Source organism: Microtus pennsylvanicus, chromosome 18, assembly GCF_037038515.1.
Source record: "Microtus pennsylvanicus isolate mMicPen1 chromosome 18, mMicPen1.hap1, whole genome shotgun sequence".
Classification (NCBI taxonomy): domain Eukaryota; kingdom Metazoa; phylum Chordata; class Mammalia; order Rodentia; family Cricetidae; genus Microtus; species Microtus pennsylvanicus.
This window is the reverse complement of record NC_134596.1, coordinates 16,505,021-16,519,495: the sequence shown is the minus strand read 5'-3', so window position 1 is coordinate 16,519,495 and position 14,475 is coordinate 16,505,021. Positions and strand designations below refer to the sequence as shown.

Genomic DNA, 14,475 nt, shown 5'->3' with positions numbered 1-14,475 from the left:
ACCATCTTGTATTATTTTCCAGGCTAGAGGAAAATTCCTAGGTTTCTGAGGGATCTTCCTGGGACTACAGATTCTAGATATTGGGGGGAGTGGGGGGTTGCATGTCAACCCCAGGGCCTTTTGCATGCTGGGTAAACACTCCAGTGCTGAGCAACACCCTCCCACCCTCAGCCCCTGGTTTCTTGAGATAGTTCTCTATTTAGCAGTCTTGCCTCCAGCTCTTGATCTTCCTGTCTCCACCTCCCATGAGCTGAGGTTATAGGTGTGTGCCATCACACCTGCTGAGCAGGCAGATATCCTTACTAGGTGCATTGGTGAGGCCCAAGGGAAGAAGACGTGGACTTTCTTGCACAAGAGACAGCTTTTGGATCTGCAGGAAGCACAGTGGCTCACCTGCATAGACCCCACTCTCTGTGGCTCCTTACACTGCAAAGCAAAGAAGTGGGTAGGAGCTGGGAGGAAGCTGGGAGGGCCACCCCAGGAGCAAAGTGGGAACCCAATGGCAGGCACTGGCTCCTCCCATCCACTGGACGAACATTTTGCTCTACACACCCAGAGACAGAAGCTGCCTGTCCCTTGCAGCCGGAGAGGCCCTGGCCTCCCCTCGGGAACCAGGACAAGAACCACAGTGTCCAACATTTCCCCTGCTAAAGCTTCCCCTCATTCCATGAAGCCTTTGGGGATGGTCCTAGCAGAGGCCTCTCCTGGCTGGGATCCTCATCAACTACCTGCCACATCACCCAAGGGAAACAGGCTCCGGGCAGGGTGAACCACTGCCCATCAACACCAGATCTTCAGAGCACGAGTTCCTGAAATGAGGGCAGGTGCCTCTCCTCTGTAGACCTCTCGCTTCCGCCCTTTTAAAAGACTGAGGGCAGAGGCTCAATAGTGAAGGCTTCTCTAGCACATGCAAGGCTCCGATTCAATTCTCAGCATAAAAATAAAATCACCAAGACCCGTGGTTACTATTCTCCTGTAAGTATAACACTGAGAGTGGAAATGGGGTCTCTGTGTGCGCTGAAATGGAGCTGGTGCATGGAAAATCTTTTTAATTTTGCATTTTATTTTCCTTATTGTTAGTGTGTATGTGACATGTGTGTGCCTGCAGAAACTCCTGTGTTCTCTGGGAGGTCAGAGGGCAGCTTCTGGGAGTCGTTTCTCCCTTTGCATTATGGATTCTGGGAACTGAACTCGGGTCTTCAGGTTTTCACAGCAAACCGTCTACCAGATAAGCTATCATATCGCTTGCCCTGGAAAACCTTTTAGAGTTGGGTCATCAAGAAAAATATTTGAGGTCAATGACTCTATAAAACATTAATACTTGACCATTACAGAAATATTTTAAAATACCAAGCAAAGAAAAAAACATTACTTGGAAGCCCCCAGTCATCCAAAGGATTTAAAAGCTTGTTTTTTGAAGCTATGGGCTTCCCTTCCTTCCTTGGCTCCACAGCAAGACACTGCTGCTGTTTTCTGTGCCCTCACACTGCGGCCACCTGAAAAGTGACACAGTCTCTCTGTTTTGCCATGCAGCCCGACGTGGACAAGGCTGTGGAGGCCGCACAAGCTGCCTTCCAGCGGGACTCCCCATGGCGCCAGCTGGATGCCCTGAGGCGAGGCCAGTTGTTGCACCAGCTGGCTGATCTGCTGGAAAGGGATCGCGCCATCCTGGCAGTGAGTACAGGCACTGGGCAGGTGGGGGGGGGCTGTCTTCACTGCTCCCCTCACTGAGGGACCATGGGATGTGGCTGGAAGCATCTGAGGTGCTTGTTTTGTGTGGCCATGGGTCTGTTTTGGTCTTTGGACATGGATACTGAGTGGCCATGCCGCAGGACTTCATCCTTTTCATCTGAAAGTCAGACTGTCTCCCTGAAGCTCCGCTTCTTGGCCAAGCTGTGTAAAGGAAGTTCCCCTGCCTCCGTGGTTCCTAGACTAGGGACATTCACGGCTGGTCACCAAAACCTGAGCTCACCTGAACTCACCAGCACATTTCTGTACTGACTATTTTCTTCTTTATATTAAGTTCCTTGCAAACATAAATAGAACCTCATCATAGGTCTGCTAGTCTCCCCCACCTGAGGCTTCGTTTATCCAGAATCAACCCAGCTCAAAAATATTGCGTGGAACATCCCAGAAGTAAGCAATTGGCCTTACATTGCAGTGAACTGTTAGAATTTTATTTATTAACAGCTGATTCTTGTCTCTTATGTTGATTTGCAAGCTAATCTTTGTTGTGGGAACTGAGAATAGGGGGAAAGGCATGTATTTAGGGATCAGGCACTAGCACTACTTGAAGTTTTCGGCCATCACAGAATATACGTGAAACCACAGGCTTAATGAACTGGTTGTAGTCCTTTTGTTTGAATTATTAAAACAAACGGCACTGTTTATAGAAATCGAAGACCTTGTAGGATCTAAATACAGCCTTGTATGACCCCTGACCTGGACAGTGGGGGAGCACATCCAGAATGCTGGCAAGGACAAGATTCGATTATGGAAGGCCCATGGCATAAAAGGTGTGGGTTCAAATCCCAGCTTTGCCACTTACTAATTACATGCAAGTTTCTTCACTGCCTGAGATTTATTTCTTCAGGTAAAATAGCATCAATAATGATATCCAAGTATTACGGGGGGGGGGGGGGGGACTGTTTAAAATCTTCAGCAGAGTCCCCAGCAGTAAGCACCAAAGAGGAAACACCTATCATAAATAATTGTAATCATCGTGTTGATGCTACATGAGCCCCAGGCTCTGACCCAAGCTGCCCCACCTCCCTGCTGGCCAGCACCTTTTAGAGACCTTGGCTCCTCCGCTAGGACACAGGGGCAGGTATAGTAATCCAGCTTACCCATGGGTGGGTAAGCCTGTTCTGTAACAAGATTCAGTCTTCTTTTGGTCCTGAGGTAGATGCCCAGGCGATATCTCTGGGACACAGGAAGCTTTTTGTGTCTTAAATGTGGGGAAACGGGGGTGTGCATGCGTGTAGGTGTGCATGCGTGTAGGTGTGCATGCGTGTAGGTGTGCACTTGCCACGGTGCAGGTGTGGAGATCCGAGGACAGTTTTCAGGAAGTGGTCCTCCCAAGCATCCAGCTAGGGTCCTCAGGCTGGGTGGCCAGCCCCTGTCCCAGAGCTGCAGCACTAGCCCAGCGGGGAGCCTTGAAACCATTGCAGCCTTCACTCCAGCTGTTGTACACTTCAATTTCTTGGTTAATTTTTTTTTTTCAAACCTTGAGACCCATTTTGTGGGCAGGGATGTTTCCTTTTTGGTCTTTGATTTAGAAAACTTGTTTGTTTGTTTGTTTTTTTCTGATGTTGAAAACCAGGAGAGTAGCCATCCTTCCGAAGAACAGTATCAGGCGGGACACTGAATTGCTTTTGTCTTGAGTGTACTCCTTGGGGCTAGGGGATTTCTCCTTGCGAGGGGTCTGTGGATACCAGGAGCTCCGCTTCCTTCCTCCCAGTTGCTAGGCCTCCTGTTCCCAGGAATGAATCTGAGTGAGTGTAGCTCCCTCCCAGGACGAAAGCTCCAGAGAGCCTCTGCTTTCTTCCTGCACCGAAAACCAGCCGCACTGTGCAAGCTGCCAAACTGGCTTTTTCAAAAACATTTCTGTTTTCCCCCGCATGAGCTCATCCGTCTGCAATGTCCGTGAGTACTAATAGCAGGCTCAAGAGGATGTGCCCTGGGCAACCCGACCCACCCTGTCCTCAAGTGTCAGTGCCATCTGTGGAGCAGTAGTGCAAGGCCACCTTCCTCGCCAGCTTGTCCCATCGCTCTGATAGCAGACAGACGCAGGTGGGAGGAAAGGGGACGGCACCCAGCGCATCGCTCCTGCCACCTCAACCTGCTTGCCCACAAGAATTGGATCCAGCTCTTGGCCACAACATTAAAGGGACCCAAGAATGACTGGGAAATATGGCTTTGAAAATTCTGACCACATCATAGGAGGGCGCCCCTCGCTCTCCACCTTGATATGGTTTCCTGCCTTTTTGAGCAGCAAAGGGCTTTTTAGTCTGTCATATTCTCCTGCCAGCTCAGTGGTTTGTTGGAGCTGGGTGTTTATTCTGTGTTCGAAGTTTAGAAACAGATGTGGGAGCCTCAGTGGCTTGTGGCTTTTCTTGATATGTTGGGGCACCCTGGGCTCAAGCTGTAGCCTTTTGGGTGTTCATCCAGTAAAGTGCCAAATGGGGCTCCCTCCCTCAAGGGAAGATCAGCCTTCAATTTAGTGCCCTTTCCAGAACCTCCTATATAGTGTGGGCATACGGGCATTCGGGGCTGCATCCCAGCACGTTCTCGTCCTGTAGCATCCGAACGTTAAGATGCATTCATCTTTCAGAAGGTGCATTTCTCTCTTAATAAGCTCAAGAAAGTAAGCCTGGGAGTGGCGGAGGTGGCTCATGTTTGAATCACAGCACTAAGTCACGTGACAACCGTCTGTTTCTGTCAGCAGTGAACACTTGCTTTCTCAAGCTCAGTCCTCTGATTCCAATCTCCTCCTCTCCCCTCCTCCTCCTCTTTTTATCTTTCATTTCTTTTTTGTGCAGGTGACGATGTACATGTGTCTTAGTTAGAGTTTCTATTGCTGTCATAAAAAACGGCATGGCCAAAAAGCAACCTGGGGAGGAAAGGGTTGATTTCACCTTACAACTCTCAGGTCCCACTCCATCACTGGAGGAAGTCAGGACAGGAACTCCAGGCAGGAGCTGAAGCAGAAGCCATGGGAGTGTGATGCTTACTGATTTGCTCCTCATGGCTTGCACAGCCTGCTTTCTTACCCCAGCCAGGATAACTCGTGCACAGTGGCCAGAGTGAGCTCTGGCACTCTCCATCAACCAGTAATAAAAAAAAGAATGCCCACACAGACTTGTGCCCATGCATGGGGATGTTTTCTCAGTCCAGGTTCTATCTTCCCAATGACTCTAGCTTGTGACAGGTTGACAAAACACTAGTCAGCACGACACGTGAACATGGGTGTGCATGCACACTCTTCCGTGTGCATGTGGAGGTCAGAGGTCAGCATGTGGTGCTGCTCCGAACTGTTGGTTTGAAATAGAATTTCTGATTGGCTTGGAGCTCACACATGAGGTAAGGTTTGTTGACCAGTGAGCCCCAGAGATCCTTCTCTGCCTCCCCCATGGAGAGAGACTGTGCTACCATACCTGGCTTTTCTTAAACATGGGCTCTGGGGACTGAACTCAGGTCCCTGTGCTTGCAAGGCAAGCACTTAACCAACTAAGCCATTCCCCTTTAAGGAGCCATTCCCCTTTAAGGAACTTGCTGTCTAAATTTCTTGCGAACTTGAGTTTGTCTGGACAAATTCTTTACAACCAACCTAGAAAATTCAAGTTATTACTCTACCAAGCAAACATGTCTAAGTTAAGGATTTTTTAAAAAAATCTGTGGGCAGTGCTTACTGAATGCCCTCCAAGAAGCTGATGTAGGCTCTGGACTTGTAGTATGTATTATCCCTTCTCAAAATCAGGAAGTTGGGGCCCAGAAGAAGGAAGTACCCTGTCCGAGACTAGCCAGCCAAAGATAGAAATCCAGGATGGGAGACAGGGGGCTGCCATGCCACAGACTTCCCACCATGCTCCACCAATGTCCTCTCTCTCTTGACGTATCGCAGCAAGGAGCCAAGAACAGAGAGGCCCCTAGCTTCATGCAAAGGTATGCACGTACTCTTAGGAGATTCACAGAGCCAGGGTCCTTCAGACATTCTTGAAAATGCTAGGCTTCTCTTCAGAAGACGAAAGTGCCAACTCGGATGCTGATCCACAGAGGCCAAAGGTATAGATACTGGGGGTCACATTGGCCTCCAAGGGGTCACGTTGATGCTGCAGGTAGAACCCAAGCCTCAGTCAGACCTAGTCAAGTTCTGTCATCTTCAGCAAGTCTGAGTCCTTCCTCCTCAGGGACATAGTGAGGGTCACCAAGCACCTGTCTAGCGCATAGGAGAAAAGCTGGGTCACCTGCCAGTTGTGCTAACTGCACAATCGCACTGCATTCGCCGCCTATATGAGTGCCATCATCGATTCCCTTAGCTCGCATACCAGCCCCAAGAGGGTGAAAACATTATTATCTTCATTTTACAGCAGAGGTAACTGAAGGGGAAGACATTTGGGGCCTCAGCCAGCATCAATCAGGGGAGACTGCTCTTATGGCAAGGGAGATGGCTCAGTCAACACAGTGTTTGCTGTACAAACGTGAAGACCAGCGTTAGGATCCTCAGCACCCCTTAAAACGTTAGGCATGTGTTCCTTGCTCGTGCTCCGTCTCCTTCTGCTCCGCGAGCAAGGAACACAGGACCGCGAGGGGTGCACCCACACACTGAGACAATGGGGATGTTCTATCGGGAACTCACCAAGGCCAGCTGGCCTGGGTCTGAAAAAGCATGGGATAAATCCGGACTAGCTGAACATAGCGGACAATGAGGAATACTGAGAACTCAAGAACAATCGCAGTGGGTTTTTGATCCTACTGCACGTACTGGCTTTGGGAGAGCCTAGGCAGTTAGGATGCTCACCTTAGGAGACCTGGATAGAGGTGGGCGGTCCTTGGGCTTCCCACAGGTCAGGGAACCCTGATTGCTCTTTGAGCAGATGAGGGAGGGGGACTTGATCGGGGGAGGGGGAGGGAAATGGGAGGCAGAAATCCATAATAAATAAATAAATTAAAAAAAAAACGTTAGGCATGTCAGGATGTACCTGTAAATCCCAGGGCAGGGGAGATAGAGACGGGGGACCCTAGAGCTTACTGGCCAGCCAGTCTAGCTAAATCAGTGAACTCAGGCTCAAGGAGAGCCCATCTCAAAAAAAGTGTAGTGTCAAGTGATTGGAAGAAGTTTCCATAGGCATACACACCCATGTGCACATGTGTCCACACACACGTGAACATGTGCATACGTGCATGCCACACACACTGGAGGTGGTTGCTTATTTTGGTTGTCTCTGAAGCAAAAGTCAGAAGAGCCCTGAATATTGTAAGCCTTCCAAATGCCTAGGGTGATGGCTGAGATCACTGGAAGCCAGTGGCGGCTGGTCAGTGATGACTTAGGGAGTCATCGGCCCCATTAGTGTCAGCATCTGCCCCTTCATCTTCTGATGGGAACAGAGACATCCAGCACACAAGACATAGGCAAGGGCTTGGGGGATAAAGCCCTGGGTGAGGAATGAGGAGGCGCCTCCCTTGCTGGAGCATTGTTAGCTCCATAGACACTTCAGCAGGAATCCAGCCCTAGGCAACGCATTGGGTGGATACTTCCTGTGAAGCTGGATAACTGGAGGTTTCAGCATAGTGCCCCACGGGACTGCTGGTGTGAGGGACAAAGGGGTTTCTTTCACCAGGGCTAGAAATAGAAAAGAATCCCAACATTGAGCGGTAACAGCACCCTGGCCTGGGTGACCGCCTAGTCCAGCCAACTTGCCCTCCCTGCCCTGTTTCTGCATCCGGCCTGCAGCCGGCTTGGGAAGCATCACATCTTTGTGCTGGTGGCTTGACCCTCCTGAGCGCCATCATTCTTTCCACTGCCACACTACCCAGCTCAGCCGAGAAGGAAAAGCCAACATCTTCCCCTTCTCTTTTGTTAGAAGAAACAACCCTCTTGCTAGCCGAACTTCGGGAGCTCCTTGGGGTGCACGAATTTGCGGGTCTGGATAGTAACAGTGGAGACTGCTCTGGATAGAAGAGCAAAGGTCAGAGTGGCCAGTGACCAGAACCTCCAAATGAGCAGCAAGGAAGACGGCCCACGCTTCACCAGTCTCCTGCTTCAAGCGCCAGGCAAAAGAGCCTGGCCAGTCCTTGCCAGTAGGGGGCAGGTCCATTTCAGTGTTGAGGCAGGCTTTCTGGTGTGGCATGTGAGGACGGAGGTGTAGAGCTATGCCCGAGGGTTGTGCTTTCTCCTGCACCCCTCTACTTAACCACCACAAGAGAAAAGAAAACTGTCTACAAAGGAGCCATCTTGTTCTTGCAGACCCTGGAGACCATGGACACCGGCAAGCCATTCCTTCATGCCTTTTTTATCGACCTGGAGGGCTGTATTAAGACCTTCAGATATTTTGCTGGATGGGCAGACAAGATCCAGGGCAGGACCATCCCCGCAGGTGAGTCTGCCCAGGATAGACTGTAGCCTTCCTTGGGTCTGTTGGGGAATCTGTCTCTTTCTCCCTCCAGGTGCTTCCCCTGGGGCCTCCCCACAGCCCTTTCCCCACAGGGCAACATGCTGATTCTTCCAGGGAACTCAATTCCTGCTTTGAGCTCAGGCCACGTCTTTGTGCAACAGATCAGACCTGGCATCTTTGCAGACTCCTCTATTCCTTTCTTCTTCTTCTTCTTCTTCTTCTTCTTCTTCTTCTTCTTCTTCTTCTTCTTCTTCTTCTTCTTCTTCTTCTTCTTCTTCTTCTTCTTCCTCCTCTTCCTCTTCCTCTTCCTCTTCCTCTTCTTCTTCTTCTTTAACCATGTGAAATTCCTTTTTGTTTGTGTGTGTTTTTGTTGTTGTTGTGGGGTTGTTTCATCGTTGTTGTTGTTTTGGCTTTTGTTTTTCTGAGACCGGGTCTATCTGTTGTATAGCTCTGGCTGTCCTAGAACTTGCTATGTAGACCAGGCTGACCTTGAACTCCCAGAGATTCACTTGCTTCTACCTCCCAAGTTCTGGGACTAAAGGTGTGTGCTGCCAAGCACTGGGTCTATGTGGAATTCTTGACCATGACTGTGTTCTTTCCCTGTGTCACCTCCCTTCCAGATAACAACGTTGTGTGCTTCACCAGGCACGAGCCCATCGGAGTGTGTGGGGCCATCACCCCAGTGAGTATGGACGCTTGCCGCCACAGACTGTTCCTACCGCTGCAACGACCATTGGCTGAGTGCAGCCTAGAGGCACAGGCCTCTGTGCCTGAGGGTGCCTGGGGTGCTTCAGGGTGTTTGGCAGGAGACACGGTAGATTCCACCAGAGTAGCCAGAAGTGGCCTGCTCCTCTGGGATGGAGAATCTCTTAACTGGAGCTGCAGAAGGGAGGTTTGGTCAACAGGGAAAAGTGCTTTGCAATCAGTGGGACCTGCCTGGGCAAAGGCATGGATTGGCAGCCTCCTGGGAAGGAAGCAGAGGGAGGCTGGCGAGTGGGCGCTTAGGCTAAGATGAGCACACCTATCAGATAGCAGGGTCCATTCCGGCAGCCTAGGATGCCAGGCCGCTGAGACCTGAGCATGATGGGGAACTCAATGCTGCCTGTTTGGGCCACTTCCGTAGTAACTGAGTAAATGAGGACAGAAGAGACAAGGAAAGTGTCACCCTTTGGCAAGCATTTTGGAGGGAAGGGGAAGACACGTGGGATAGACGTGTCTCTGTGTTAGCATTTTCAGGGTGCAGCTGAGCAAGCCCTGGGCTCCTGCAGTCTTGCACGAGCCAATGCTGTCCTTCAAAGCCCCATTCTGACCATGCAAAGGAGGTTTCCTCCTCCACAGAGGGGAATGGGCCCTGGGTTGGGGACACAGTGGACCTGAGCCTCAGGGTCCTCTTCTGGTGCTCTGGCGCAGTGGAACTTCCCCCTGCTGATGCTGGCCTGGAAGCTAGCTCCTGCCCTGTGCTGTGGGAACACCGTGGTCCTGAAGCCAGCTGAGCAGACACCCCTCACCGCCCTGTACCTTGGCTCTCTCATCAAAGAGGTAAGAAGTCTGGAAAGAAGATGTTAGATATTCTAGATAGAATCATCATGGAGCTAAGCACCATGAAAATTCGTGACAGCAGCCACCAATGCACAGAGCAGAAGGAAGGGCATGACTGTATTTTGCTTGTGGGTAGCTGATCTGGAAGCCGCGGTTGCGCATCATACTCCTAATAAGATCTGATTCCTCTCACTAAGTCACAAACCGGTTGTGAGCACTCTGTTTTATCTAGAGCATTTGCAGGAGGGTCAAAAAAAAAAGAGGGAGCCCCAAACTCCGCAGGTCCTGGGCTCAGTGGCCACGGGATGTGAAAAGGTTCTTCCTCCTCTGGGAAGGGTGGCCTTGCCAGCTAGCTAGATAGCTACAGCTGTGCATAGGTCCCCAAGAGCCTCCACAGTGTCCTTCCCACCCCAGGGGAGCCACAACTCAGGCAAGCAGTGACCTAGAGGGACACCTACCAGACACACCTGGCAACATATTTCAGTTATTCCATCATCGGCGTGCACATAGCAAAGACCGAAAGGACAGGAAGAAAGATGAGCTGAAAGACGCAGACTATTGCAGCTGGAAAGTACCTGCTGGACTGCTGAGGGAGGCTGGGACCTCTGGAATCAGCCAGGTCTCACCTTTCTTGCGGGGCCGCATAAGGCACGCTTATCATGGAAAAGAGGCTCTAGGATCCCAACATTCACAAGTGTTACAGAATAATGTCTAGGAAAGTAAAGATGCAAACATTGTGCCCTAAAAAATGGTATTTTGCAAAGAAAGTGATAGCCAAGACCAGCTGTGTTGGGGATGGCACCTTCTTCCTGGTTAGTTTGGTGAGAGTCTTGTTAATGGAGAGTTTGTCCATATGCATCTTGCATGGGTGTGAGTATGAAAGAATCAACAGCCCCCTGCCTCAGCAAGTGCCAATCCTGGATGAGCCCAGTGAGGCCAGCAAGGGGAAGAAGTTCTCATTTTACCTGGATGGGGGTGGGGCAGAGGAAGACCCGACACTGGCTTGGCCAGAGCATGGATGCCTTGCTCCACACACATACACACACAGTCACACACACAATCACACACAGTCACATACATACAGTCACATTCACACAGTCACATACACACACAGTCACATACACACAGTCACACACAGTCACATACACACACAGTCACATACACACACAGTCACACACACAGTCACACACACAGTCACATACACACACAGTCACATACACACACAGTCACACACACACAGTCACACACACACACAGTCACACACACACAGTCACACACACACAGTCACACACACAGTCACACACACAGTCATATAAACACACAGTCACACACAAGTCATGTGCTCTCATATTCAAATATTTACACAAACATGCACACACAGACTCACATATGATCTCTTACACACATACAGGTGCACCCATTCACACACTCATACTCATACATTCATACACACTCTCACAAATACACACGTTTTCACATTCCCACACATATACACATAATTCTCACATATAAATGTTCATGTTCACATATATACACCTGCAGACATACAAGCACACACACATATGTGCACACACATTCTTCCCAACACACACACACACACACACACACACACACACACACACACACAGACAATCTTATACAAGAGGACCACTGCCACCTAGTGGCATTCCTGAACCTTTGTCCCCCTGAGTCCTGTAGGGTGAGAGGCTCTTACAGGGAGAAGGTGACCAATTCACCTAAGTACTTTCAGGTTTTCATTCCCAGCTTGCAGCAGAGGGTTAGAATGAGGGGTGGGAAGGGGGGCACGCTGTCGATGTAGGTGTGTCCTGGCCAGTGCATGACCCAGCTTCCCTTGAGGATGCTGCTCTGCTTGGGAACATCACAGGGCTACAACTTTCGCCACCCCTGCAGATGGATCTGCAGCTGCAGCTGACGCTGGCCATCTGATCCTTTGATGCCGTTTCTATTCTTCCCAGGTCGGGTTCCCTCCCGGTGTGGTGAACATTGTGCCAGGCTTTGGGCCCACCGTGGGAGCAGCAATCTCCTCTCACCCACAGATCAACAAGATAGCCTTCACGGGGTCCACAGAGGTGAGCTTCCTCTGTGAGCTTCTGGCAGCCACAACAACCACTCTGTCCTCTGAGACCCACAGACATTTTCTTGAGACGCTCAAATGCAATTCGCTTCTTCTATTCTAAACCTAACTATTAGTAAAATGTCACTGTTCCAGTCTCCAAGCTAAATAAATAGTTGTTAGAACTTGGAAGACTTTAAAAAAAAATAAATGAGAGATAAGATAAAATAAAAATGTAAAACATCTGTATAGTAAACAATAGCATATCAATTACAGCCAAGAGATGATAAACAAGCTGGTAGAAAACCAGTTGTATTGCCTGGAGCTTTCCAAATGTTTATATGTCCTTCATATGTGAAGAGCACCTAAAAATCAATGAAAAAGAAGAAGACAAGCAGGATGATGGGGAAAATAGATGTCTCTGAACTATCTAGTCTGGCTAGAAGTTCCTCCCCGGCTCCTGTCTCCCCCCTGTAGCAGCCGGGGTGAGCATCCTTAGAGACTCTAGTCAGAATTAGACCATAGCCTCTATCCACCATTCATCTGCATGGCATTAAACAGTCCTGGCACTGTGCACACTGAGAAATTCAGCTCCAAGTTGTGGGCTCTGTGCTGGACTCCTGGGTCTTTCCCAGCTCAGAGGGTCTGGGGGTCTAGTTATACTTGTTGCCAGGATGTGTCAGGAGGGGCATTTTAGGCCAGTGCACCTCTATCTGCGTACCCAGGGTACAGAGAGACCCTGTCACGGTGGGGGTGTTATCCTGTGGCACTATATCAGTTACCAGTTCTCACTCCTCCTCCCGAGGTGGGCTCAGTCTCTAAGGGTTCTAGATTGGCCACATGGCATAAGATAAGATAAGCCATCTTTACCGTTTCCCTAACTTGACAGTCCCCTCATCTCAGCATGACCTCCATAGCAAGCTGGCAGAGTCTTAGCTGTCGCTCTTAGCAGGGTGGCTAGCAACAGTGGCCATCCTGGGGAACCGAGACTGTGTGACAATGTGATACTGAGGTGCTTCACTGAGTCAGATGACCACGGTACCACCAGGCCTGCCTGCCTCTGCTGGGGCCAAGTTCACCGTGTCTAAGAGTTCACGAAACCTGTTCTCACCCTGAAGGTTGGCAAGCTGGTTAAAGAGGCTGCCTCCCGGAGCAACCTGAAGCGGGTCACGCTGGAGCTGGGGGGCAAGAACCCGTGCATCGTGTGTGCCGACGCGGACTGTGAGTCACGGGGGCTGTAGCTCTTTTCCTCACTTCCTGGTGTCTGTTCAGAACCCATGAAAAGAGGAGCAAGCACACGTAAGGGGATGCTTCCCTCATGAGACGGGCCACCTGCTGTCCTTCTCAGAGCCAGGCCTATGGAGGGCAAGCCTGTGGGTGGCTTACAGGTACTGCAGGCTATGCCTTTTGAAGGCTAAGATCACCTTCCTGCACCTAAGAAAATAGAGGGAGATGCAAGGAGCCCAAAGACCAGGTCCAGTTTCTCCTGCAGGGGCCCTTCTGGGTTAGGGAAGGAGAAGTCGAGCTCCCTACTCAGTCCGCTATTTTTCTGTCCTTCAAGCCAGTATCCCTGCACTTTGGTTCTTGAACGAGTTGAAGTCTTTCTTCTTATGTTTTGGGCCTGGCACAGCAGAGAACAGCCTTGCTGACCCTTCAGAACACAAAACAGAGACAAGCTCTGGGGGTCATTCCTGTGTCCCTTCTTCCCTGGGAAAGTCACCTACACGGCGGCTGGGACCAACTAGTGTCTTGCCAGAGCCCTGCGACACAATATTAAAATGTATGTTACTGTTGGCTGCTGTGTCCAGAAGAAGGCAGAGAGAAACGCACTGGGCATCCATTCACCTGCTCACTGGGTCACCTGATCTTAGGTCACCTTTCAGAAGGTATTAGCCCTCAAAGGCCTTAGAACACCTAAACTTTAAAGAACAGCCTCCTCCGCTGTCTGCTGGTGCCAAACCCTACGCAGAGAACAAAGCCTTCCACTCCACACTCAGATAAGACTGGAATCGAAAATAGCCCTGAGAAATAATGACACTATTTCTCACGAAGATGTGAAGGAGTGGTAGCTGTTCCTTCCCCTGAAGCTGGTTTTCAGTGGGAGAGAAGAGTGAGGAAGGAAGCCAGGGAGACGGTGGAGAGGGATTGCCCAGCTCTTGCCCGAGAAACGTCACTGCTGGAGTCACTTAGAGAGGTTCTATATGTTTCCTACTGTGGCGCATACATGGGGTTCCAAACTCCCATCCCAAAGAGCCAAGACTTTTCTTGGTCCTACCTTCTGTCCACTGGGTGAAGCTGAAGAGAACCCCACAACAAAGCCCTAGAAGCAGCCTATGGACTGGCTGGTTTTCCAGGGTCATGAAAACAGAGCCTGCCCCCCTTTTCCTCCTGCCTGCTCCTCCAGGCACCACCACCCCACAAAATTAAATCCTGACATAATGTCCAGGGTGTCACACGCCATTCTGCCACTTCGGTCATCCTTCCTGGCTGTCATGAGGGACAGGAAATGAACTGGTGTCTTGAGGAGAGGCATTTGAGCCTAGCTCCTGGCTCAGCTGCAGGGGTACAGCAAGGACAGGGAGCCTTGAGAGACTGTCCTATTACAGCCCTGCTGGGGTAGGGACAGGAAAGCTGGGGTGGGGGTCCCATGGACAGATGAGCTGGAAGTGTTCTGGTTTGGCGCTCATTAGCATATTAATGGTGCTGAGAAATCTTGCTTCTTGGACTTAGTAAACTCAGACTTGATGG

At 50.3% G+C, this 14,475-nt stretch overlaps 1 protein-coding gene across 1 annotated transcript in view; it reads left to right on the top strand.

Moving 5' to 3' along the window:
• Aldh1a3 (aldehyde dehydrogenase 1 family member A3) overlaps positions 1-14,475 on the top strand; it is a 35,257-nt gene that overhangs the window by 5,887 nt on the left and 14,895 nt on the right. The window contains exons 3-8 of the mRNA XM_075952688.1: positions 1,534-1,674; positions 7,967-8,096; positions 8,735-8,796; positions 9,525-9,653; positions 11,630-11,743; positions 12,846-12,948. Of these exons, the coding sequence (XP_075808803.1) occupies positions 1,534-1,674; positions 7,967-8,096; positions 8,735-8,796; positions 9,525-9,653; positions 11,630-11,743; positions 12,846-12,948 (679 nt within the window). The remainder of the gene's footprint in view (positions 1-1,533; positions 1,675-7,966; positions 8,097-8,734; positions 8,797-9,524; positions 9,654-11,629; positions 11,744-12,845; positions 12,949-14,475) is intronic.